The following is a 25028-nucleotide window of genomic DNA, read 5'->3' on the forward strand; positions in this document are numbered from 1 at the left end:
CAAACCAAACCAAACAAAAAAAGAATGTTAATGGACTGAAAAAAAGATTTTAATCCAAGTTTACTCAATTATGCTGTACAAGGCGAGGGGCCTACAGAGCTCCCATGTCTCACAGCCAGGATGGACAAACAGCTTCAAGCTCAACAGGGACACAGCCCAGGAATAGGTCTAAGTCTAAGTGCGATGGGATCCCTGCAGAGGACGGGGAGAGGGTAAGAACGTGATGGCCATGCCGGGCGTGGTGGCGCAGGCCTTTAATCCCAGCACTCGGGAGACAACGGCAGGTGGATTTCTGAGTTCAAGGCCAGCCTGGTCTACAGAGTGAGTTCCAGGACAGCCAGAGCTACACAGAGAAACCCTGTCTCGAAAAAAACAAAACCCAAACCCAAACCCAAAAAAAAAAAAAAAGAAAAAGAAAAAGAAAAGAACGTGATGGTGATGGCCTGTGTGTGACATCCTGGCAGAGTCAGTTAGGGAGATGGTGGGACTGTGCTCAGTGACAGGCTGGGGCAGGAATGCAGTTCAGGCACTGGAATGCTGCTCTGGCATGTGGCTCCAACTGCCCTACATAAAACCAACTTCCCAACAGAATGAAGCTAAGAGCCTCTGCAGCCTCCCTCACAGGAACACCTGTCCTGCGGCCCTAATGTCTTCTTGCTTCAATTATTGACCCATCATGGTCACTAACATAGCAGCCCCGTAGCCTGGGAGATGGGGGAGGATGCTATCCATCCGACTTGCATGCACAGTTGTCTAAGAGACTCTGTAAGGCTTGATGGCTTTGTTCATGACATTACTGTGTCTTCTGAGGCAGAGTGGGGCTAGGTCCCCACAGCAGCCATGAGCAGGGAGGGCAGAGCTTGGGGACATGGGAACAGATGTGAAAGCTGGCACCCAGCACGGTGGTGTCACTGACCTGGCTTTCCAGAGGCATGTTGTAGACCTCAGAGTCCAAGAGCATTGTGCAAGCACTGAATGGCACTGCCTGATTGGCAATGGTCCTGGCTGCCCGGCAATGAACCCGAAGAATCTCTTGTTCACAGGACACAATCAGCTTCTCCTGAGGAAGGGGAGGAACAGGTAAGCTTACGGTCCTTGTGGGCAGGCCCCTGCCCGAGGCTCCACTTACCCTCTCGATGCTGTGCTGCAGACGCAGCTTACCCCGCACAGCCTCTTGCTGCTTGAACAGCTCCTTCAGGGGCTCCGCTAGAGAGGGAGGGGGTGCAATCTGCAAGTATAAGGGGAGATAGAGGGCTAAGCCACAATAAACATATTAAAAACTGTGAACACGTTCAAGCCTAGAACCCCACAGGCACTTGTGTCAGTCTGCGGTTGCCTGGAAGCACCAGAGGAGAGCTGCACGCGACCCTACAATAAGTGCAGGCATCCGGGGTCAGGGGCACCGCCTACGCCAAAGGAGCACTGTGGGAACGTGGAAACTCTGAACGTGGGCGTTCAGTCGAGGTGTGCATATAGAATCCCAAACCAAGACTGGATGTCTTGGGGTGAGGGTGCGGGTGGTGTGGGGAGAGCTAGACAACCAATCACATTAAAGCAATGAGGGGAACCTACCCATCATATCCCTATGGCCCTGAGGCAGTGTCTCCCAGGGCGAGTAAATCCACCATAGACAATGAGGCAGAGGAGAGGACATGTATGTGGTGCCTAGTGGAAGTCAGGTTCATATGGAGGTGGACTTCCAAGGCAGACACAGAGAGGTAGGTTGAATTGTGTAAACAATTTTTGTTGTCTCTTATCACTATCCTCAGAGGAGGAGCACGCAGTGGTGGCGGCAGGCCAGGGTTGAGGCAGGAAAAGGAAGCTCAAAGAGAAGTGACAACGCACACAGACAGGACCTTTCTGCACCATATAGGAAACTCCATCCTTAGAGGTGTTGGAGATGCATCAGGAAAGCCCGAGCAGCAGGCAGTGCTACAGAGTGACTTTGGAGGCAGGATCCACGTGAGCTTGGAGTACATCTCACAGGCTTTCGCCAAGGCTCAGCAGGAAGACCTGGATAGCGGCCTCACGCCCAGTGGCTCACATGGTAGAACTCTCTCTCACCCTAACGTGCCAGGCAAGGCTTATCCTGCCTTAGGAGTAGTCTTGGGAAGGCTCCGAGGCGCAGCCCTAACAGATCATCTAGACTCAGTGCTTGGACCAGCAGATGGCTCGGCAGGCGAAGGCACTTGACACCAAACCTACTGACTGGGGCAGGGGTGTCCGCAGGCCTCACCTGCCACATGTCTCAATAAGCCTGTCCTCCAAGACAAGTCCCTAGTGGGGCAAGGAGACAAGGCATCTTCAAGGCAGACCAGGCAGGACACTGACTTATCACAGGGAGGAGTACTTAGTCCATGAACAGAGTACGTTGCTGTGGGAGGAGACTGCGCGCTCCTGTGGCTGCTGACCTAGTGAAGCTAGCCCCGAGTCTTGCCTGCTTCACTCAAGGGTGTGTTGATGCTAAGAGACTAGTGGGGAGGCACATAGAGCACTGACAGAAGTCTGTTATTACTTAGGGTTTTTTGGAATGTAATAGGGTATGCAACAAAGCATGGGTCTGGCCCTGGATGTCAGAATTCCAGGTAGGAGGGGTTCTGGGATCAAGCTAGCTGTACCGATATGTTCCAAGGTGAACCAAAAATGAGCCCCACCCTCCTTTACCCACATGTGTGTTCTCTGTCATGCAGAGGTCAGCATGACAGTTCCCTTGGGGCTATCTTAGACAAACCCTTACACAGCAGCATAGGAACAAACAAGGGAGCTGGCGCCAGCTGTGTAGAAAAGGAAGCTGCTTGCAGTGAGGTAAAAAGGGATTCCTGAAATAGGACAGCACTATGTGGCAGAAAAGGCCAGTTCTGACATCCGAGGAGAAGGTCAGAGGAAGTCGTTTGTATGGTCAAGCGTTTGTATGGTCAAGCGGGATGTGCTATGTACGAGACGACCCTGCTGAAGGGGTTAAGGACAGCGCCTTGTCAGGCAGAATAGCGGCCACTGATGTCGCCCATATAGGAGTGGAGGCTTCAGAATGGCAGAGAGGTGATGGTGGGAACGGGGAGGGAAACAAGGCAGCTGAGGACAGGAAAAGGACAGGGACCACTGGAGTTGGAAGTGGGCGAGTCTAGCGAAGGGCTAGAGGAACTGACCCTCAAACAGGACGAGAATGCCACTGCCTCTCCTGACCACGATCTCTGCTCATTACTGCCCTGCTGCCTGGTGCTTGTGGAGACAGACCCCATGGCACTCACCACAGGGATGTGCAGCTTGCTGAGGGGCTTGCCATCCAGGAGGTAGGACCCCGTGTAGGTGACGTATTCCGCATAGCACTGGGGGGCCTGCGGAGTGATGCAGCAGAGGATTTTTCGTTTCTCTTCGATCTTCTTCCTGATTTGAAGGTACTCAAAGTAGGGATTGGACCTATCACTGTGGTAGGGCTCAATGGCATCCAGTTTTATGGCATCCACAATGGCTGCCAGCGTCTGCTGGATAACCTCCCGAGTCTGCTGGGTGGATGTGTGCAGCTGCTGCTGCAGCTGCTGACTAGACCGTTGGAAGCGCCGCTTGCGGGGATGTTGGGCCTGGGCATCTTCCTCCTCAGAGGCACGGCCCTTGGCTCTAGAGGCTGGGGCGGGCACCGGGTCCTTCTCTGCTGCGGGCATGCCCTGCTTGCTCTGGCTTGCCAGCATCTGGGCACGGTTCCTGGTCATACGCTGAGGAACTTCCTCCACCTTGGGGGCCTTAGGGACATCAGATGCAGGCTTGGGCTCTGGGTCTGTAGCTTCTGGTTGAACGTTGCCTGGGGGCCCCTCGGCCGCAGCCACAACACAGGAGGCCTCTGCACTGTTGTGTGCCTGTGCCAAGCCATCTGTGGTGGGTCCATCAGGTGCACAGCAGGGAGTGGCAGAAGGATCTTCAGTGTCTGCTTCTTCATCGCCACCACCCGGAGGCTGCTGTTGAGGGGGACTGGGTGCTGGCACCAAATTGGAGATTGAGGCTTCAGGGGCACTGTCATCTGCCAGGACCTCTGCTTCCACTGTAGCTTCTAGAACTACATCCAGCTTTGGCTCCTCTGAGGTTTCAGGCTCTGTGGATGACGCTGTCAGACGCCGAGGTGATGCTTCCTGAGGAGGTGGGGCTGGTGGTTCCTCAGCTGCTGGGGCAGGGACATCCCCTCCGCCGAGAACCCCCGTGGGGCCTGGAGGGCTCTCCCCCTGAGGAACAGGACTGGCCTCTGCAGCTTCTGCCTCAACATCTGAAGCATCTTTGGCCTGGAGGGGAAGCTCTGGCAGTGAGAAGGGCCCCAGGTCGAGGTCATCCTCAGGGCTGGTAAAGGCTTCATGCCATGATACTGGTTCCACCTGGCTGAGGGTAGATATGCTATGATTGCTGTCTAGGAAGCTGCTCTCCAGGGGTCCCAGAGCCTCTACCTGAGCCACAGCAGTGACACCCGCAGGTTCAGGGGCTGTGTCCAGGGGTGCATCTGGGTGTGACTTGCAGTTGCTGAAGAACGACTCCAGCCGAGCAGGGGCGGCGTAAGGAGCAGCCCCTTCTGCAGCAGAGATGGTCACTGGGACTGCTCCTGTCCCACCGTCTCTGACTTCTTCTAGGGCTGGCTCAGGGGCCGGCAAAGGGTAAGATCCCGGAGAGACAGGGTAGGTGGGCTCTGCAGCACTGTAGGGTCCTGGGGTAGTGGAATGGAGGGGTTCTCCAGGGCAGAAATGTTTTGGGGAGTCTGCAAACCTCTGTGGAGACTTTAGCATAAGCTCAGAGCCAACAGGCCAGCTGACAGGGTTTTCAGAGGCACTAGCAATAAGGGAGGAAGAAAGGCCCTGCTCAGCAGCAGTGTGTGTCCACTCAACAGGTTCCTCCGTAATGACTGTGTTGAAGGGGCCCTCATCCAGAGGCTCCAGATAGCTGGGCTCCGGGGGAAGGATGGCAGCTGTGGCCTGCTGGTCCTCTGTGGCATCCAGAGGTAGGCCTAGATCTGGGGGCAGGGCCCCTTCAATGGCTGGAGTCAACAGTTCAGCTCCAGGGGAAGGGGAAGACTTTGGTGGTAGGTTGGAGAAGACGCTGTCTGAGGGTGGTGTGGCACTGACCACAGCTGTTGGTGGACAGTGTAGCGTGTCTACCTTGGGCGAGGGGATACCATAGTCTGGGGAGTAGTACCCAGGGGACAGGCAGGCAAACTTTTCTGCAGGAACCGGTGGCAGAGGAGCTTTCTCTTCCAGCAAGTGCTGTACTGGGGAATCAAAACTAGAGGGTGCAGGGACACTCTGCTGCCTGAACAGCTTGTCCCCGGCACTGAACTCCTCCTCGGGTGTCCTTCTGATATCCACAGATATCGAGCGATAAAGGTTTGTGGAGATAGGCCTGGTCGGTGTCTGGCCTGCTGCGTTTTCTGAAACCACACTGGAAGCCACAGAAAACCTGTCAAAAAAGGGTGGCGAGCAGGCGCTGGTGGACGCGGTGGAGACGGGCATCGAGTGCTGGGAGTCTGTGCAGTCGAACACCAGGTCGGGGTAATCGTCAGCACTGCAGGACGGGGTTCTGGGTGTGTGCATCACCTCTTCATAGCTGGGGCATGACACTACTGAGGTGGGCGTGGGCACCCCAGTGGGTCGGCCCTGCTCAGTACGGGGTGAAGCAGGGAGAACCTCCTTCAAGGGCTGTCCAGACAGCCAGTCTTTGGACTCTGTACCTTGGCCCGAGTGTGGCTTGCTTTCAGCAGTGGGCAGCGTGGGAGCTGGCTCCTTGACCTTTTTGTCCAGCCCCAGAGCCTTCTTGGAAGGAAAGTCTAGGCTCTTCTTGCGCCCGTCATCCGGCTTCTTCTCTTTGAGCTTGGGGTCTCCAGACCTATGCCGCATCTTCTCGATCTGCTTCATGCGCTCCTTGTGTCGCTTGTGCCGCTCCTCAATCTCAAGATCTTTCTGGGACAGCATCCTCTCAAAACTTGTCATCATGAGGTCACCGTCTCCGAGGAGCTTCTCCCGGGGTCTGCTGTCTTTCTTGCTGGAGTCTCTGGATGGCAGAAGTTTGTCGTTCCCGTTGCTCATCTTTACGGAGTCGCCCTTCTCCCGCTCTGTGTTCTCCTTGAACTTCTCCTTCAGCTTGGTCTCACTGGGTTTCAGGCTTTCATCCCTGGACTTCTCCTTGAAGGAGCTGGGAGGGTTGTCCTTGTCCTTGGCTGCAGGCTTCGGCTCCTCCTTGTGATGCCGTAGGAACCCATCCACATGCTTGTCCCTGTGCTTCTCCTTTTCCTCCCTCCATTTCTCCCTGTGCTTCTCTCTCTTCTTCTTCTCCTTTAAGATGCTGATGGCACTTGACCCGTACGGCTTTAATTCCTTCTCTATTTTCTTGGCAGGTTCTCTTTCAGAATCATTTCTGTCTTTCTTTTCTGAGGAGAACAACTCAATGGCCTTATCTAGCTCCTCTTCCACATCAGCTTTGGTGGTGTAAGAAGCCCCGTATGTCTCTGCACCCAGGAAGTCTCTCTCGGACTGGCTACTGTCCTTCCTGATGCTGCTGACGCTGTCCTTGTAGTCTTCGCTCTTTTCCTTCTTTTCTGCCTTTTCCTTCTTGGCTCTCTCACGCTCGTGGCTTTTCTTAGAGGACGAAGAGGAATGCCGGTGCCTCTCCTTCTCCCTCAGTTTCTCTGAGAGGCAGGTACTCTCCCTGGCCTTGTCCTCTGCTGGGGGCTCAGAGAAGGAGACTTCCAGGAGCGTGCTCAGGCTGGGCTCCTGGCCATGGTCAGCAAAGCTGTCCGAGGAGACCTCACTGATCTTGTCGTTGGAGTCCTCCCGGTAGTCATGCAGAGCCTCTTCCTCCAGCTTCTCCAGCAGGCTCTTCTCCACATCAGGGCCTCGGGAAGGCTTCCTCTCCCTCTCCCGGGAGTGCTCCTTCTCTGGCTTCTCCTTGTGTTTACTCTTTGCCTTGTCTTCAACAAAGTGCTTCTTTTCTACCTTTTCAGGGAGCTTCTGTTTATTTTTCTTTTCTTGGACAGAGTCAACAGAGGCTCGGTCTTTTCTGTCCTTGTATTTCTCTGCACACTCTTTATCTTTCTTTTCTTTGTGCTTCTCAAAGATCTTTTCCATTTTTTCCTTCTTGTCCTTTCCTCCTTCCGAAGCTCCTCTGTCCTTCTTCTTTTCCTTGGGCTCTTTGTCTCTTGGCTTTTCTGTGTGCTGCCTGTCAGAAGAGGACTTCCGGTGCCTGTCTGAGGGGTATTCTCGTCCATCTTCCTTCTCTGGGAGGCTGTCCACTCGCTGAGTGTCGCTGGCCTCTCCGGCCTTGAAGCTGCTGGCCACGCCCTCATCCTTCTCGTCCTCGCTCTCATCTGTGAATATGTCTGCGATGTACCAGCTCTTCTCCTTCCCCTTCCTGTCGTCCTTTCTCTCCGAGAAGTCTTCTGAGATTATGCTAGAGAACGCCTTCTCTCTCTTCTCTCTAAGTTGGTCAAAGGATGCTTTTCTGTCTTTGCTGTGTATGTCTTTATGCTTTTCCTTGCCATCTTTCTTCTCTTTAAAGCATTTTTCAAATTCTTTGTCTTTCTGACACTTCTCGAGGATAGACTTCTCACTTCTCTCTCTCTCACTGGATTTATCTTTGTACTTCTCCGCCCTGCCCTTTTCCTTCCTTTCCTTTTCTAGGGGATCCTTTTTCTCCTTTTCCCGTGCTGCATGGGGCCGTTCCCAGGGCTCCAGGTTCTTGAAGTCACAGTCTGACTTGTCCTTGAAGGTGCTCTCACACCCACACTCCTTTAGGTCCTCCCTGTGTACTTCTTCAGACCGAATCCGCCCATCCCTCCGCTCCCGGCCCCCTTCTGCAGACTCTCGCCTTTTCTTGTCTTTCTCGGAGAGATAGCTGGGGACACTCTTATGCTTTTCTGTTTGGTCTCTCCTTTTCTCAGAATTCTTGTCTAGACAGTCCCTGTCTCTCTTTCGGAAGAAAGAGTCTCTGAAATCCCGCTTTTCCCGGGTTTTGCTGTCGCGCTTCTTTTCCTTACTGTCTTCTTTGACGGTTTCCAGGATAAGTTTGGCCACCGAGTCACTCTTGCTGTCTCTATAGTCTGTCACTGAGTCCCAGCTGTCCTCTCCTTTGAAATCAAACGAAGAATCAGACAGGTCAGAAAACCACCTCTCTTGTTGGTCATCAGAGAGGCTGAACTTGGTGTCCTCGTGGTCCAGAAACTGACTTTTGTTACAGTAGTCGTCAAAAGCAGTGTCCTCCCTGTACAGCTTTTCCTTTCTGAGCTTCTCTTTGTCCTCCTTGAAGGCCTTTTCTCTCTCCTTGGAGCTCTTGTCCTCTTTCATGTCATTCTTCTTTTCGAGTTTGGAAGGTCGGTCTTTGGACTTTTTCTTCCTTTCCTCTTTGTACAGTCTGAGCTTTTCTTCCTTTGGAGACTTGTCCTTCATGGCCCTGTCCCTCTCGGCCCTGCTGGCACGGTCTTTGTCTTCCCGGAAGGCTCTGCTCATGTCTTTGTTCGCATCCTTGATTCTCTTAAGCGCCTTCTCGTCCTTAAAGAGCCACTCCTTATCCTCTGGCTTCATCTTACCAAGTTTATCTTCTTTCTTAAAATGCTCTCTGTCGTGTTTCAATACCTTCAACTTATTCTCAGTGGAGATGTCATTCTCTAAAAGGATGGCCTTATCTGACTTTTGCTTGGAGTCCTCATATTCGTAGGTAAAGCTTTTCAGTTTAAGTTCCTGGCTGACGGAGCACTGTCCCTTCTCCTTGGGTTTGTGTCTGTGTTTCGTTTTGTGTTTCTTGACTACCTTCCCTTCCTTGTCCAGCTTGGGGACAGCTCCATCTGTACAGGAGTGGAGGGAGCTTCTCTTCTCTGATGGCATGCTCTGCAGGACACCCCTTTTTCGGTGTTCCTGCTTCCTCCTCGTAGGCTTCAGAGATTCCACACTAGAGCCCTCGGAGGAGCAGTCAGACTCACTGGTCAGTCCCGTCCTTGAGGAGTCCGACAAAGAACTCACCTCAGACCAGGCTGGAGAAGAAATGGCTTTCCAATTGTCAGTACGCCAGTGTTTCGTGTGCTGGTCGGTGTGGCTGGAGCTGTGCTTCTGGGCCACAGCGCTACCATGAGATGAGGTGGAGGAGGCAGACAGTGAGCTGAACAGGGAAGGGTCCTTCAGCACCAGCGGGGACCCCTTGAGGCAGCCTGAGCTCCCCACAGAGTCGCCGTCCTCCTCCTCACTCTCGGAGGACTCACTTTCTGACCCAGAGGAACAGAACTTGTCACTCCTCTTTCCAAACCGAACTTCTTTCCCCTTCGTTTCTTTCTTTCGCTTCTTTTTCAGTTTATTTTTTTCTTTTTGCTGCCTAGAACTAGAAGACTCTCGTGCCTTACTACTAGGCAGCATTGTGTGTGCTGACAGCCTCAGTTTCTCTCCAGCCCCTATGGAAACACTCACGTCCTCCTCATCGGATGTGTCTGACAGGATGCGATGGGCTGCCTTCTTTGGTGCAAGCGTGTTGTTTTTTGAGTAGCTCTTCACTTCCATCTTGGGAATTGAAATGAAGCTGTTGGCCTTAGCTTCCTTCCTATAGTCTTTCTTCAGCAGGTGCTTGTCATCCACCGGGGGGACCCTGTCCTGCTCGTCGTCCTCATCAAACTCATACTCATCCTTGACGGGGGTCACAGTCTTTTGGGGCTCTGGGTTCTTAGCCTTAAGCTTGAGGCCTTTCTCAAACTCAGAGTCTGTGTTATTGCCATCGACGGAGCTGGAAGGTGCAAATGATGGGGCGTCCTCTTCTTCAGAGCTCTCTGTTGGGAACAGGAAGGGAGATGTCAGGCGGAACAGCATCATTCTCCTACCGTCAGTTAAAGATGCTCTGCACCTGTGGTGGGAGCAGGCCTCCCCCAGGCATGGGTGCCCAGGAGGGGAAGCTGGACGGCTCTGCTTCTGAAGAAGCACTTGACTGAGTCACATCTGAGGCCAACCACAGGCAGAAGGAACCCACAAGGCTGGGATCTCAGCAGACAGAGTACAGGCATCTTGGCAGTGAGGTACCCTGGCAGAACTCCTGTATCTGGAAGTTCCTGAAGGCGCCAGCCAGCCACCTGAGGAGGCTTGTAGACCCTGTGCTGCAATCTGCAGGGGAATACCATATGTAGACACTGCACGGTGCTCCCTCACCAGGCAGCACAGAGCCCCGCCCACCCATTGCGATCTGCTGGACTGGCTTACCAGTAGAGCTCTCCTCACTGGAAGTGTATGTGCCTTTGCCTAACAGGAGGTTCACCATCGTTGGGGAATTGGCTACTTTCAACGGTGTCTCGCCTTTTCTGTTGCTTTGTTGAGGATTTCCGCCATACCGTAACAACAACTTCACCACCTACAAAACATTAATGCTGATATTAACAGACTGTTTGAGAAATCGCGTTACCCTGCTGTGCCTGTAGGAGGCCCAGTCTAACCCCTGTTGCGGGGGCTATGTGCAGAGCCTTAAGTGTCTAGCAGGGCTCTGCCTTTGTGAGGGACGGCACAGGGTGGGTCCCCTTAACAAGCAGGTCATGTCCAGTTCTCTCCTGCTCTTCCCCAATCTTCTCACGAGCAACCCTTCCCAAGAGAGAGCTGGGCAGCAGTACAGACCCCAAAGGTGTGCACATGGGGGGCTGGGGGGTGGGAAATAGAGAAAACAAAGACCACATTTCTGTAAGCTGGTTTATTTATTTTCATTTACATTAGAAAATAAGATAACTCCTTCCTTGCTTGATTTTACATGCATAAAGGTAGTTACATGGGTGACAGAAACATTCAAGGTGACATTTCAACAGCTCTATTCAGTCATTTATCAGCATATGCCTGAAACAGTAACTCACTCTACTCCAGTGCAAACATCCAGTTTCAATCTACCCTCAGCTTCAGCTCAAGCTTTAACACACACTCTTGTCACTCATAAACTGTTTCCAGTTCAAGGTATCAGCACCATGAAGAGTTTAGCACATGTGACTCTATGCTGCCGTGAGAAATCACCACAGCCTGCCTCAGAGCCGAGGGAATCAGTCTCGCTGGCTTGGCTCACATCACGGCGCAGATAAAGCTGGCTCCTTCCTTCAGTGTGTGCGCTCTTGTCAGAATTTGGTTCCTGCAGTGCTAGGACCAAAGACCTATTCCTGCTGTCTGTCGTCAGCGGTCAGTAGCTTCTGTGACTTTCTCCTAAGGCCAGCAATACAGGCCATGTTTCTACCCAGCCTACTATCTTTCTGTCTCCTTAATCTATCTACTTCTTCCATCCAGAAGAGAGACTTTCCAAAGTTGCCTTTAGGACTACACCATATATTCTCTCCTGAGAAGCCACTGTTCTTTTTGCTCAGCCTACTGTGTTCCTATAGTTTTGACATTTTACATAATTAAAGAAAACTGTGAAAACTCATGGATGTATGAAGATTTAGATAGTGGCTCTTCCCTCCCAGTTTTATCATAGGCAAACTACCCACCTTCCATGGTATTCTTTTACAAGTCTCAGACATTGCATAATTTCTAAAAGGGCTCTTAAAAACCAGCAAGCAAATGAACTGTCAAGTCATTATCTCAATATTAATAAATGTATGTATGTGTGTGTGTGTGCTGTGTACCACTGGGTTCGTGAGAGCTGTAGTCTGCTTGCTGTACTATTAACTTGGGCAGATGTTCCCATTCTTACCAAGCGTACTGTTCTGTTTGTAGCTAAAACCCCCTTAAAGGAGTCTGGGAATGAATCCACTTCTGCAACCCATTCTCTTGCAAGAAGAGCTATGTCTGACATATCTTAGGGGTTTCCTTCCTGCTGTGGAAGCCCTTTCCCTAAGAGAGGAAGTTTTGACCTACCTACCACAATAATCTAATCTTGACTCTGCTGACTCTATCTAGACTCTGAATTGACCTTCTGGGTAGGCCCAGTAGCAACTCCTCCAGTCAGTAGAGCCAGCTGCACATTCACTATAGTTCGGTTTGCCAGTCATCAAAACCCAGGCTACCTGGGTACTGGCCTAGGGCAGAAGCAAAAGATAGGTCTTAAGGCTGGAAAAGGGCATTGGGTGGGGTGAGGGGCAACAGGGGACAGCAACGATGACAACACAAAACTCACTTCCCAGTATCAGAAAATGTGAAAACTAGCTAGGACAGAGAAACATGAAGCTGTAGAATAGTCCAGAAGTTAAGGAGAGAGCAGCCACTGGAGGGCTGCAGGGAGATGCCAACCTTGTAGTGCCCGTTGTTGGCGGCATCGTGCAAAGGTGTGTCGTCATCCAGGCCCTTAGTGTTCACCTCTGCACCAGCGGCTAACAGCTGCTTGGCGATGTCGTAATAGCCCCGGTTACACGCCTCGTGCAGTGCAGTCCAGCCTGCAGACAGAAACTTGGGGTATTTGTTATGGAATCCCTGAAAGCATCACCCCTGCCACCCCTGCCTAAACTGTGGTGAAGGACAGAGGACATGTGTGGTGCCCCTCCCTAAGGAGTGGCCAGCTGGGCAATTACGGTTCACCCTTTAAAACATCATCATCGCTTTAAAACAATTGTGGTGCTTTACATAATGAGCCTGCTAACTTTGCAGATTTAAAACTTGTTGAAATAATTATACATGGGCAGAAACAGTCAGAAAATGAAAACTGTTGTAAAATAATGTGCTATATCAGCAAAATCAAACCATCATGAACTAGGCAGCAGGGCAGTTCAGCACAAAGTTGAGTTTGACTGAATCCTCCTCATCCTCCTTTCTCTGAGACAGAATTTCATCCATGTGTATGATGCATTCTGGTCACATCCCCAGTCTCTGCCTGCAGGAGTCACTGCACTGTGAACACATGGCTGTGCTGCATCATGGTGGGGGAGCCAAGTGCTCTGATCACGAAAACCACCCAATTTTAAAAGCCTTGCACTATATCACATCTAGGGAGGCGGCTCCACTTATCCCTGGTCCAGCCTGTGTAGGAAGCAGCTTAGTCTGCAGCAGAGGTAGCCTCTGCTGGACGCTTAGATCACTAGCCCAAGGCCTGCTGACCTTGTGGTAGACACATGGAAGGAAACAGTTAAAACATACCCCCCTCCCACAAAGAAAAAGATCCTGAAATACTTTTCCAGAGACACTAAGCGGCAAATCGTAGTGTGTGGCTGTCAGTCAGTACAGAAACAAGCCTACTCGGCAAACACTCCTTCTATCTTCTGGGGCCCACCCTCGCACAGGCTCAGCACAGACCTACCTGCAAAGTCTTTGACATTCACGTCCGCGCCCTCACTGATGAGTTCCTTGATGCGCCGGGCATCACCTCGGATAGCTGCTCGGTGCAGGCGGGTCTCTCCGCGTTCATTTCTCTTGTTCACCTTATCTTTGGTTTTTGAGGCAGAGTTGGGGGTCCCCTTCTGACACACTGTAGACTGGGAAGGGTGCTTTGGTGTTGTGTCCACTGCAAGCCAAGGAAGAAACAGGCAGGGCATTACAGAAGGCAGCTTTGTTTCATGGGAACCTCAAGACCCAGCCACTTTCATTATGGAAAGGGGATCCAGGCAGGACCACTGCCAAGCATAGCCACTCCCTCCCCATCCAGGGAACCGCAAGGTGCCATGCTCACCGGGACTATTTGCAGACTCCTCAGCAGTCATCTGCATGAGCAGAGCCACCTGCTGGCGCTCAGAGAGAGGGTATCCGGCTCGGATCCCAGACAGCCCCATGCCGAACAATAGCCCGGACTTCCGGGCAACAGGCTCCTTCTTGATCCTCTTCCGCTCAGGACCCTGCTTCTCTGTGTGGCAGGTGAGGGAGAAAGGGAGGGGAGACTTCATGCCCAATCCTCAAAGCCGGAATTTTAACTAATGTTGCAGAGTCCCTTCATTCCACCCAACGCTTACAGAGCAACAAGGAAGGCCTATGAGGGGAAGTAACCGTGCTGCGCGCACTGGCAGCACCGCACTCTGTGAGCAGTACTGTGAGAGGCACAGTGTAATACCCTGCTGTCAGCCCATCAGATAAGCCTCCGTCTCCATCAACCACTTGCTTCTACAGGCGCCACACACAGGCAGTAGGATGGCTCACCATCACCAGCCTGGCCTGCATGGCACAGGTCGCTATCATTAGTCGTGTCTGCAGTTCCACGCCTTCCCAGCCCTCCTCCAAACAAACAGTGCACATAGAAAATGGCAGACAGTTTAATATATGAGAATAAATCAAGGCCAACTTGTCAGTACTGTACCTTTCTTCTTGCTTCTAGGAACCTCCATTTCATGCCATGGTGCTTCGAGGACCGTACCAGCCTTGCAGTACCACAACATGGACTGAGCTGGAGGCATCTAAAGGCATCAACACAGAGCACTAACAAGAACGATGTAACAGCTCAGCTGTTCCATCTTAACCGCTCCTAACAGGCAGGCCCTAGGCGCCTCTGACCACTGACAAAATGGCCTGCCAACCTCTACTGAAGGCCCTTAAGAGGTGGGATATGGAGAAAGACGCCCCCAGAGTCCATGACCTGGGAACACAAAGGCTCTCACTTTGAATCCTGCCTCGCTGCACCTGTGCTGTGGGTAGAGCTCTGGAGTCAGCCCCTGAGCAGGGCTAAGAGGGATTCAAGGTTCCCCAGGCCACAGGGCATGAGCTACACAGCCTGTGGAGGGTACCTGTAGGAAACCCTCTGCAGGAACGAACTGGCTTCTCAAAGCAGCCTCTGCCTGCCTCTAGAGCAGGGGACAACTCTAAGAAAGCAGCCTAGGTGACCACACGATGTGTGGCACTGGAGACTTCCTCAGCTCTGACAGTTCTTTTCCCTCTCTTCCAGTTAAGTTTCTTCAGGCCCCAAACCTCCAACACCTTACTAGCAAGTGTTCTGCCAAATGGTTAGCTCTTTACAAGTATGTCAAGACTGCCTTCTTAAAAACTAAATTCATGGCTTGGTGACTTAGAAGATTTTTAATGCTATAAGCCAGTAGGCAGTGACATGCACCTGTTTAACAACTCCTGGTAAAAGTCCCCAAAACACTTTAGGCCACAACAGCTAGTTTTAAATAAGCCATGATATACAAATTTAAAAAAAAAAAATGCACGAGAACAGAGTCTCAGAAAGACTGCGCACAGTAGGACACACTCCAATTACACCTGCCAATTACATTTGCTACTTATTACTAACAATTCCAAGAGACAGCCAAGCGCTCAGCTCTGCTTCTGTGCAGTGTATGGTTGGTAAAGTACAGGTCAATGTGTCTTCACATCATAAAGCACACTTTTTATTTTTTAAAGTCTGGCATTATATTGTGTCTCCAACTCTGCCAGCTAAGTTAGAGGTGGCATTTTTGTTTTGTTTGTTTAAAACAGGGTTTCAGGGGGCTGGTGAGATGGCTCAGTGGGTAAGAGCACCCGACTGCTCTTCCGAAGGTCCGGAGTTCAAATCCCAGCAACCGCATGGTGGCTCATAACCATCCGTAACAAGATCTGATGCCCTCTTCTGGAGTGTCTGAGGACAGCTACAGTGTACTTACATATAATAAATAAATAAATCTTTAAAGAAGAAGAAGAGAAAGTCGGTCTGCAAAGCGGCTTTCCTCTTTCCATATTAAAAAAAACAAAACAGGGTTTCATATAGCCCAGGCTATAACGCCCCATCCTGCCCCTGCCCACCGCGCCAAGGGCCAGCATTATACACACGCATGACATACCGACATGCTTGGTTTTTGAGATAGCGTCTTACCATGCAGCCCTGACTGACCTTGAATTCACTATGTAGGCCAGGCTAACTTTGAACTAAAGAAATGGGCCTGCCTCTGCCTCCTGAGATGAAAGGAATTTGCTACCATGCCAGGCCACACACTTGTTATTTTAAAGATAGCAAGGGAGCCTAGCAAAAAGGTAGCAGATGGGCGGTCAGAAGCACGTGCACGCTAGTGGGTCATTCAGAGGCTTAAGGCTGAGACACTACCTTGAGCAGCACACAGGACCCGCTTGCTCATCCTACAGAGCAGCAGCTGCCGGCACTGACTACTGGCTCGGGCTCAACCAGGGAGGACGTTACCTCCTCTTAAACATGCTCAGGGACATGCAACACCACAAAAACACCGCTCTGCTCCCCTTCCACAGAACAGCTTAAACTTTATCAGACTTGTCTAAATGGGAGTGGGTGTTATGAAATGTGTTTCTCCTCAAGTATCCAAGTCTGGCAAACCTGCGTGCTTACCAGAATGAGGTAGTTTATCAGGCTTCTGGGTAAAAGAAGGCCACCAAAGAAGGCCCCCAAAGGACACTGAAAGTTCTGCGTCCAAAACCGTCTGAGCTACCTGACATGGGCCTGTACCCCTTGAAGCGCCACCAGATGCTGCAAAGAGGGTGACCCAGCTCTACCTCCACTGTCACAGTTACATACTGTCTGCTACATCGCTAAGCAGACCACTGAGAGCTCCAAGGTGACACTCAGTCCATGACACAGCTTAATGAGTGGCAGGTAGGGTCATAACTATGCTGGAGCCCACAGCAGGGGGAGCTGTCCAACTGGATCCAATAGTCCCCCTTTAGAACTGTGCTGTTTAGTCTCTGCTTTGGGTACAGCCCAAGGGCAGAGGGTCAGAAAAACATAGAGAACAGGAGAGGGATGGACACACAGACCTGCTACCACCTCGGCTGTGGCAGACAGGGCATGTGATGGCACTCTGCACCCACCGACCTTCACCTGGCACTGCTGGTGTGGCTAGCAGGAGCGGCCAAAGCTGCACTGGCGCCTGGTCTGACTGCATCCACTGGAGGAGAGGCAGCAAGGACAGATTCATTGATTGAAAGGGCAACAAACCCAGCTCCTGGCTGCTGGGGTGCCAGAGGCCCATGACCCTACCAGTGCTCGCTCTCCAATAATGTCACCTGATACATCCTCAGTGAACACTACAGCAAACGCTCACACCAATTCTTAACTCTTCTCTCTCTTATGGCTTGTCGCATCACCTCTCCTGCGCCCACCTCCTCTAACTGTAGCTCTAACAAGATCTATTACCCTTTCTCTCTTCTCTCTCCTCTTTCATATTTTCTATTTCAATCATGTCTCAGTTCAGGAGATGTTTTCAGCTACAATGAATTCACTGATTGTTCTGTCAGTGTGTGTGCAGGCGTGCATCAGTATGTCAAAGGTCAACCTTTGGTACCTTTTGGGGCCAGGGGAACAGGGCCTCTCACCGGCCTGAGATGTTACCAAGCAGGCTAGGCTAGCCAGTGAGGTCTAGATATCCATGTGTCTCTACTTTTCCAGCTCTGGGATTATACACGTGCCACCCAGCATCTGTACATAGGCTCTGGGACTTGAATTCAAGCCCTTGGACTTGTTTAGTGTTTTCTCACAGTGATTCTTCTTTTTTTTTTTTTTTTTTTAAAAAAAAAAATACATTGTAGCTGTCTCCAGACACACAAGAAGAGGGCATCAGATCTCATTACAGATGGTTGTGAGCCACCATGTGGTTGCTGGGAATTGAACTCAGGACTCCTGGAAGAGCAGTCAGTGCTCTTAACTGCTGAGTCATCTCTCCAGCTCTGGCCACTGAATTTTTAATTTTACTGATAATTTTCATTTTCAGATGTTTGATCTCAATTCTTTCTCCTAGCTCATTTTACTAGTTTTCACTCTGTCCATATCAGAGTGGTGTTCTAAGGCTATCCCTTGCAGAAACTTTTGGAACAGCTCTGTCCCCCATAGTCTGTAATCCTGACGGAGGAGTTCTGGCATCCAGGAATCTGGATAATGGCCTTACTTTTGCTCTTCTTGGGGGCCAGAAACCTATGGTCCTGCCAGTGTGTACGGAAGCACATATCCAACCCTACTAGAGGAAGAACAGGTTTCAGCCTTCTGAATTTTTTTTAGAATCTACCAGCAAATCCTGGTGTCTTTAAATAGAGACCGCCTTCTTTATGACAAATGGGTCCTAAAGACAGGCATTACGCAGTGTCTGAGGCCTAACTCTAGGGCCTGGTACCTTGCTGAGACAATGCACTTATGTTCACATCACAGTGTGGGGTTGTTCTTGGCTTTTTCTAATTCTAGGATTTTTCAACAAGACCACTTTTTACGAGTACAGAAATTGTGACTCTTATGGGCCATCAGAATCCAGAAGCAAGTATAGTCTTGACTCTGCCCTTGATTCATGGTGATATCTTTTTTTTTTTTTTTTTTTTCCTGAGACAGGGTTTCTCTATGTAGCTGAACTCAGAAATCCGCCTGCCTCTGCCTCCCAAGTGCTGGGATTAAAGGCGTGCGCCACCACGCCCGGCTCATGGTGATATTTTTAAACAGCAGTAAATTCATGAAACTCTCCAGGGACAGTTTTCCACCATTCCCACCAGGAACAAGGTACCATAACACACCCTAAAACAACAAAAACAAACCCACCACCCTTCCCAATCAAATATCTGACCAAGTCTTGGAATCTAGAGTAACCAAGTCCCAATTTTAGCATAGCAGGTAGAGGGTTCAACAGAGCGTTCTCAGCAGCCCAACACGCAGCGCGCCCTCACTGAGTAACAGTGATTGCAAACTGCACTCCCGACTTATTGGTATCTTTTTCTTTTATTTTTAGGGCAGCCATAATTAATCATGTAAAGAAAGCCTGTGCTGGGATGTGAGGCCCTCTCAGCTATGCCTGACCTCCACAGTGGGGTCGTCTTCTAGTCCTTGTTCCTCCTTTTGAGAAATGGACGAGTTACCTGTAGCACGGCAGTGGGGCCAGACTCAAGTAAACAATGATTTGGCTTCTATGACTTCTGCAGATTGTTTCCCAATTTCTAACTGAGGGGAACACTGGTTCTCACTGCACACTGCTCTCCCAGAACCACATGACACGGGCTTGCTTGTTATTGCATAGTCCAGAAGAACACAAGTGATGTGATCCAGACAACAGACAGGCAGCACAGGTCCACAAGCTGCCGCTTACTCTCACTATGCAATGCATGCTAAAGATGGAAAAATACAGAAATACAAGTCCAGACATGCGCTGAGGCCTAGACACTGGCAGCTGGGAGCAGAAGCCCCCCCCCCCCAATATTAAGGGGGTTTGCATTTCACAACTCCGATCCTAACAGATGAGGCAGAAGTGGTATAGGCAAGGGCTCACGGCCCTCAGTGTGGCGCTGGGAGCACACTACTTGGCCCCTGCACTCACTTGTCACTCCTCCTCTTGTCTTCCTTAAGGAACTTTGCTGTGCAGAGTTACTTTTCACATTGGCTTATTTTGAAGTCTCATTGCTATAAATGCTAAATAATAGTCATGAGCCTTCGTATCAAGTAGAAATATTACTTTGTTCTGGTTTGCCCACCAGACCAACTGCCTCTGAATTATGGAAAATACACTATTTGAAACTGAAATTACTTTCTTTGTGAAGAAAAAAAAAAAATGGATAGGGCAAATGGCTGAGAAATATACCAGACCAACCACCAAGTCCATGAAACATTTTTATTTGGCTCTGGTTGTTCACAAGCTGGTTTATTAGGCTAGTCTCAGGATGCCACGGGCAATCGGCAGGTTCTCCCCGCCCTTTCCCTTCCACACCCTAGCCTGTGAAGTCAGTGACTGGCAGACAGATGCACGCTGCTCTCTCACTTGCCCTGGCCTAGCATCTGCCAGTATGCAGCCCAGTTACACCATCGAGTGAGCAAAGGGACAGAAAAGCTTCATTAGCGTGTACACACACACACACACACACACACACACACACACGCCTCTCACATCAAGCATGCCGAGTTCCACACAGCCAATGGCAAGAGAATCCCCTCACTTTCCTCTCCACAGAAGAACTGAGGGGTCGAGCCCTGAAGCCCCGAGGGATGAGCACTTTGGCGAGTATCTAAGACTCACGAGTCGATCAACTGCTGGACAAACCCCGGGAACGAGGCTTGCTCGAAGGCACAGCAATGGAAAAAAGTCTTAATTCTCTCTCTTCTTCCAAGGAAGCAGTGCTACTGGGAACAGCCAGTTTTGATTATTCATATGCAATGGGGCAGGTGGATTCTGTGGAACCCTTAGAAAGGTAGGTTGGGGTAATTTATAGATTTTTAAATTAGTGGAAAATTTTTCGACATAAGAGACCAAATTTGAAGCAAATCACGTAATTCCATAAGGAAGGTGTTTTGTAAAGTAGCCCTAGGTGGCCTGCGAGACCACTCTACCTGCTTCCCAAGCTCCAGGATCAAAAGTTTGTGATATCCCACCAGGCCACAGAGTAATTGTGGTGCTAGAACTCTACACTGAGACCAGACCGAGAGTGGGAGGAAGAGCCTTTCCTCACCAGGTCACGTATGTGGTCAATCCCAAAGACCTGGTCTGGAAGAGGCCCTGAGGGAGTGGGGATGGTCTTACAGTCTGAGATGAGGGCACCAGCTCAGACAACCAGGTCTGTTATGTTCCAGTCTCGCCAGTGTCACAGGGGGTCAGCTGTCGTGTGTCCAATTAACACAGGACATGTCCCTGTCCACAGCTCCTGGGCATTACGACAGCAAGCGTGTTCCCTTTTGAGGTCTATCTGAACACCCCCAGCATCTAGCTGCTGCACAAGCATCACCACACTGACAGACAGCCTTGGGAGGGCAAGCTTTTTCATCAGGCTGACTCACAACAGACAAAACTGTACTGTTCTTGGCAGGATGCCCTCAGTCCTGACTAAGCACTGGGGAAGCCGCACCTCCAGTGGGCTGGGCCATTTGCAGCAGGGTCTGGGAAACAGGGGAAGTTTGTAGGATTTGGTCATTTAAGGCCAGCCAGCTTCTTGCCACTTCAGGGCACAGTAAAGGATGCTCACTATTTGCTACTAGGAACCCTGATTGGGGTGAGGGTGGGAGGGTACCCCTTGTGTTAATTGGGGTAGACCGCATCTGTCATCAAGGATGAGTGCTAAACTGTACATTATCAGCAGAGGGCGCTGGAGGGACACTGGAGGGTCAGGAAAGGATAAGCTGTTGGCCAAGGGTGCTGCAAGGGTTTGTCTGTAAAAACCTTTCAAAGCTAGGAGGTGCCTGAGTGACTGAGTCACACACCTCCAGGGAGGTCTGACAACCCTATCAGGATGACCAGGGAGATCCTATCTTGGTCACTATTTCATCAAGTTAAAAATATCAGCACTTTCAAGCTTCCAGAACTTTGAGCCAAAATAAACATCTTTATTACAAAGGGGAAATATCAATCCCATAATTCTTTGCTCACCCATTTGAGTATTCTCCATCCTGAATGAGGTGGTGGGTGCCACCCACTCTATCATAACCCATTTGTGAGCCAGCACTGCATCTTTGGGTAGGAGAATACTACCCAGTACTACCTTAGGTCTCCAGCTCACCAATGTATAGAAGAGAAAGATTATGAAGTGTGCGCGTGTGCACAGAACCCAAAAGAATCCAGAGGTGGAAAGCAGCAATATTGCCTTATTCATCCCTACAAGCAATATTAAAACACGAGAGTGCGCATGCACGCGCGCACACACACACACACACACACACACACACACACACACAGATATTCAGGTTATGTCCCGATGAGCTCCACGGAACTGTGCTGGCCCTCCACTCCAGCCCTATGGCAGAACAGAGCTGCAGGGAAGCCTGCTATCCACCTATGTATGGCTACCATAAGTACCCACATACGTCTGATTTCCCTTAGACACCCCGAGACATCAACATCCTGGCCTCAGTGCTAGGAGATAACAGACATGACGCCCAAGACTTCACCCCAGGCTTCCTCTGCCATTTGTGTTCTACTGCCCCAGAAGCCTTAAAAAAAAAAAGGGGGGGGGGGGAGAGTGGAGTCCTGTCTGCATCATCAAATTCAGAAGGCTATGCAAGCCAGTAGCAGACACCAGGGTTCTCCTTGAGCAGCCCAAGACAGAATCAGACTGGGAATATACACAATGACAGGTGCTGACCCCGCCCGTCTATGCTCCTGTTCTGCGTTCTAAGACCTATCCATTCTTAGGAAGACTACAGCAGCTGCCTCACTTTCAGGTTCTCCCTGGGTTCTGCCACAAATCCATGTGCCCTGGGAGCTGTGGGAAACCATCATCACCTAGAGGCCTGCTGTCTCTTGCCCTTACTGGTTTTACTCTGGGCTGCACTGTACAGACTGGTGCAGTAGCTATAGCCAGACTCCTCCATGGATACAGTGTTAAACCCGGTCTGGTACCTGTGTCCGAGTCTTTCTGCTCTCCATTGGCCCCCACGGTGAAGGGCAGCTTCCGCTTGGTGGCTCGTTCTCTCACCTCCTTCCCTGCATCACTGCGGTCCAGCTTTGGAGTCTTGGTTAGAGGAACTTTATCTTTATCCTACAAAAGAGAGCCGTGCTTTCAGTCATTGTTTCCGGATGAAACTCTCAGGTCAGTCATGACCTTACTTCATGTGCCCCTCCTGTGACTGCTCATCCTTTAGCTAAAGGCTCTTAGGAAATACCTGCTGTGCACAGGTTGCTCTCTTCCTCATCCTACTCCCATGGGGGCGGTACTGTTAATGAGGAACACCGAACTCTCCCTACAAGTCCACAGCATAACTCGCATAGAGAGCTGGCAAATCATACTGTCCAAGGGTTAAAGTCCTGACAACCACAAATTCCCTGCCTACCAAGATTGGGGGAGTTGCAGCTTTGTTGTTCTGATTCAGAACATGGGCCTACTGGGCTGCTCCTGGGTGACAGAATGCCCCTCTGCTTGTACCTTCCATTCCACCCCAGGCCTGAGATATTGTGAGGTGGCATGTCTGCAGGTAAGAGAAATGAGGGTCTCTCTCTTAGGGGATAATAACCTAAGTTTTTAAAAAAAAGTGAAATGGAAGTTGCATGTGTGTCACTAAAAAAGTTTCACATTTTAAAAACATACATTAAAAACTCCCAGCCCCTTGCCTAGGTAACTATCGCCTCTTCCTTAACCCCGGCGGGAAACACAAGTGCAGGGTTATAGTTTGGCTAAAATAGTGTACAAAGGCTCAGTGCCCAGCTGAGTAGTGTGCTAGCAACAGGTGGACATGATGATCCTCTCAAAGTGTGAGCCTCTTCCACTGACGCCTCCACGCAAACAAAACCGCCCTCTATAAATGGGGAGGGGAGCACACTAACCTCTTTATCTAGAACACAGAACTGGATGGGTGCTTAAAAATGAAGTTCTCGAGGCAGGCTGTGGTGTGTGCCTGCCTTCAATCCCAGTGCTTAGGAGGCACAAACAGGTAATCTCTGAGTTCAAGGTCAGCCTGGTCTACAAGGCTGAGTTCCAGGACAGCCAGGACTGTTCAAGACAAAGAAACCCTGTCTTGAAATGCCACCCTTCCACCCCCCAATGGAAAGATGTGCTTGAAAGTGAATGTGGACACAAAACTTTGTTCTGCAACTGGGAAAAGACAGCATGGTTCAAGCACTCTCCACTGTAAAATGATAGCTGTAGTGAGACCAACTGTAAACGTTACAGAATGACCACTTCTTAAATTAGAATGCCTTGAACATTAAGTTAAGCCAAGCTTAATCAACACATGCCATAAAGATGGTCAAGGTGGAAATGCCATGGTACCTAAGGCAGTCCTGGCCCCATTCACCTGAGCATTGGGCTGTGCATACATGGTACACAGAGCAAAGCTTGCTTAATTCATGATCTACACAGAGCAGAGAGGAGAAATAAAGCTGTAACTACCATCCACCAGGGACTCTAGTAAGGGCAAACAACTCTACTAGACACCATCAACCCAGACTTATGAACCAAGCAGCTCACCCTCTCCAAGATAAACCACCCTGGAAACTCATCAATGTGCCACACTCATGTTCCCACCATATCTTTATAGTAAATATTCCAATCAGAGAGTGCATTAACACCTCCATTTGCAAAGCAACCTGAGTTACAACAGGTTCCTTGAGTGTCCATGTAAACTCAAGGACCAGTTCTTACCGAAGACCTGTAAGGATTTCAGTGGCATGATGTTGAATTTATGTACACCTAAAAAAAATTTCCTGATGGCTGCAATTATTTAGGTCTTCTTAATAGCTTAATAGCAATTTTCACAATTTTCACAATTTTGTTGCGATCTGTCTACCCCTTCCTTTTGAGTGTGTCTCCAAGCCTGGCAAAATTATCTTATTTTTAGTTCTGTGTGTATGCATACAGTCAAGTGAGCCTCTGCCTCAGTGTGTATGCATGTGTGCATGCGTACACGTGTGGCTTTAATATGCAGGTGCCCTCAGAGGCCTTAAGAGAAAGGTGAATTCCCCGGAGATGTTTTTGTTTGAGAAATGGTCTTACTGTGTGGTCTTACTGTAGCACAGCCTGATCCTGAACCCTTGGCATTGCTACCAGAAGTGGGATTACAGATGTGTAATCATCACATCTAGCTATATATTTTAAAATTTCAATCTGAAAAATCCATGATTTTTCATTAATTATATTTAGAAGTAAATTTTATTTGCACTGTGACACCTTGCCCAAACCATTAATTCTTGTAGCTTTTGTGCAATTCTGTAAATATTCTGGAATAAAGTTTATTCTCTCTTTTCCAATCTCTTATGGCTTTTATTTTGTGTTAGCTAACGTCTGCATAAAACTGCCAGCAGTGGAGACTCTGGGTGTCTTTCTGCTTTGTATCTGACCTTATATAGAATTCAGCCTTCATCATTAAATGATGATGGCACACAGGAATTTCTGTTGAATAAATTGTAATAAATAATTGTTAAATTTGGTCAACAGTTTTTGCTATGTCAACTGATGTCATAACCTTAGGGGAAAGAATATAAGGAAAAGCTCTGTAACCTTACACGTGACTGTGACTTTAAGAAAACTGTAGATTATGGAAGCCAAATGGTGAGTCCCAGGTTCAGTAAGAGACCATGTTCTGGAAAAATGAAGCTTAACATGAGACATCTCACTGCACACTGCTGACAAACCCAATGGTCCCAGGACCCATAAACTGTCCTCTGGCATTCAAATAATTGAGGAGGAATGTGCATGGGAACCTCCCCCAATCAATCAAAGACTTCCACATGCTTGAGAAGGGACATGTGTGAGCCCTGTCTTCAATTAATCAATTGTTCAAAATAAATTGGAAAGCAAGAGACAGACATGTAACAGTTTTTCTGGCCC

At 49.9% G+C, this 25028-nt stretch overlaps 1 protein-coding gene across 2 annotated transcripts in view; it reads right to left on the reverse strand.

Moving 5' to 3' along the window:
* Nucleotides 1-25028, reverse strand: part of Ankrd11 (ankyrin repeat domain 11) — a 160180-nt gene that overhangs the window by 3438 nt on the left and 131714 nt on the right. The window contains exons 4-12 of one of the 2 annotated variants that reach the window (XM_021220744.2): nt 22106-22244; nt 14176-14272; nt 13558-13728; nt 13189-13392; nt 12189-12331; nt 10194-10341; nt 3249-9769; nt 1130-1228; nt 917-1060 (exon numbers count right to left, since the gene is read on the reverse strand). In XM_021220744.2, the coding sequence (XP_021076403.1) occupies nt 917-1060; nt 1130-1228; nt 3249-9769; nt 10194-10341; nt 12189-12331; nt 13189-13392; nt 13558-13728; nt 14176-14272; nt 22106-22132 (7554 nt within the window). In that variant the 5' untranslated portion in view covers nt 22133-22244. The remainder of the gene's footprint in view (nt 1-916; nt 1061-1129; nt 1229-3248; nt 9770-10193; nt 10342-12188; nt 12332-13188; nt 13393-13557; nt 13729-14175; nt 14273-22105; nt 22245-25028) is intronic. The other variant, XM_021220743.2, reaches the window with a different exon arrangement.

Source organism: Mus pahari, chromosome 20 (genome assembly GCF_900095145.1).
Source record: "Mus pahari chromosome 20, PAHARI_EIJ_v1.1, whole genome shotgun sequence".
NCBI lineage: Eukaryota > Metazoa > Chordata > Mammalia > Rodentia > Muridae > Mus > Mus pahari.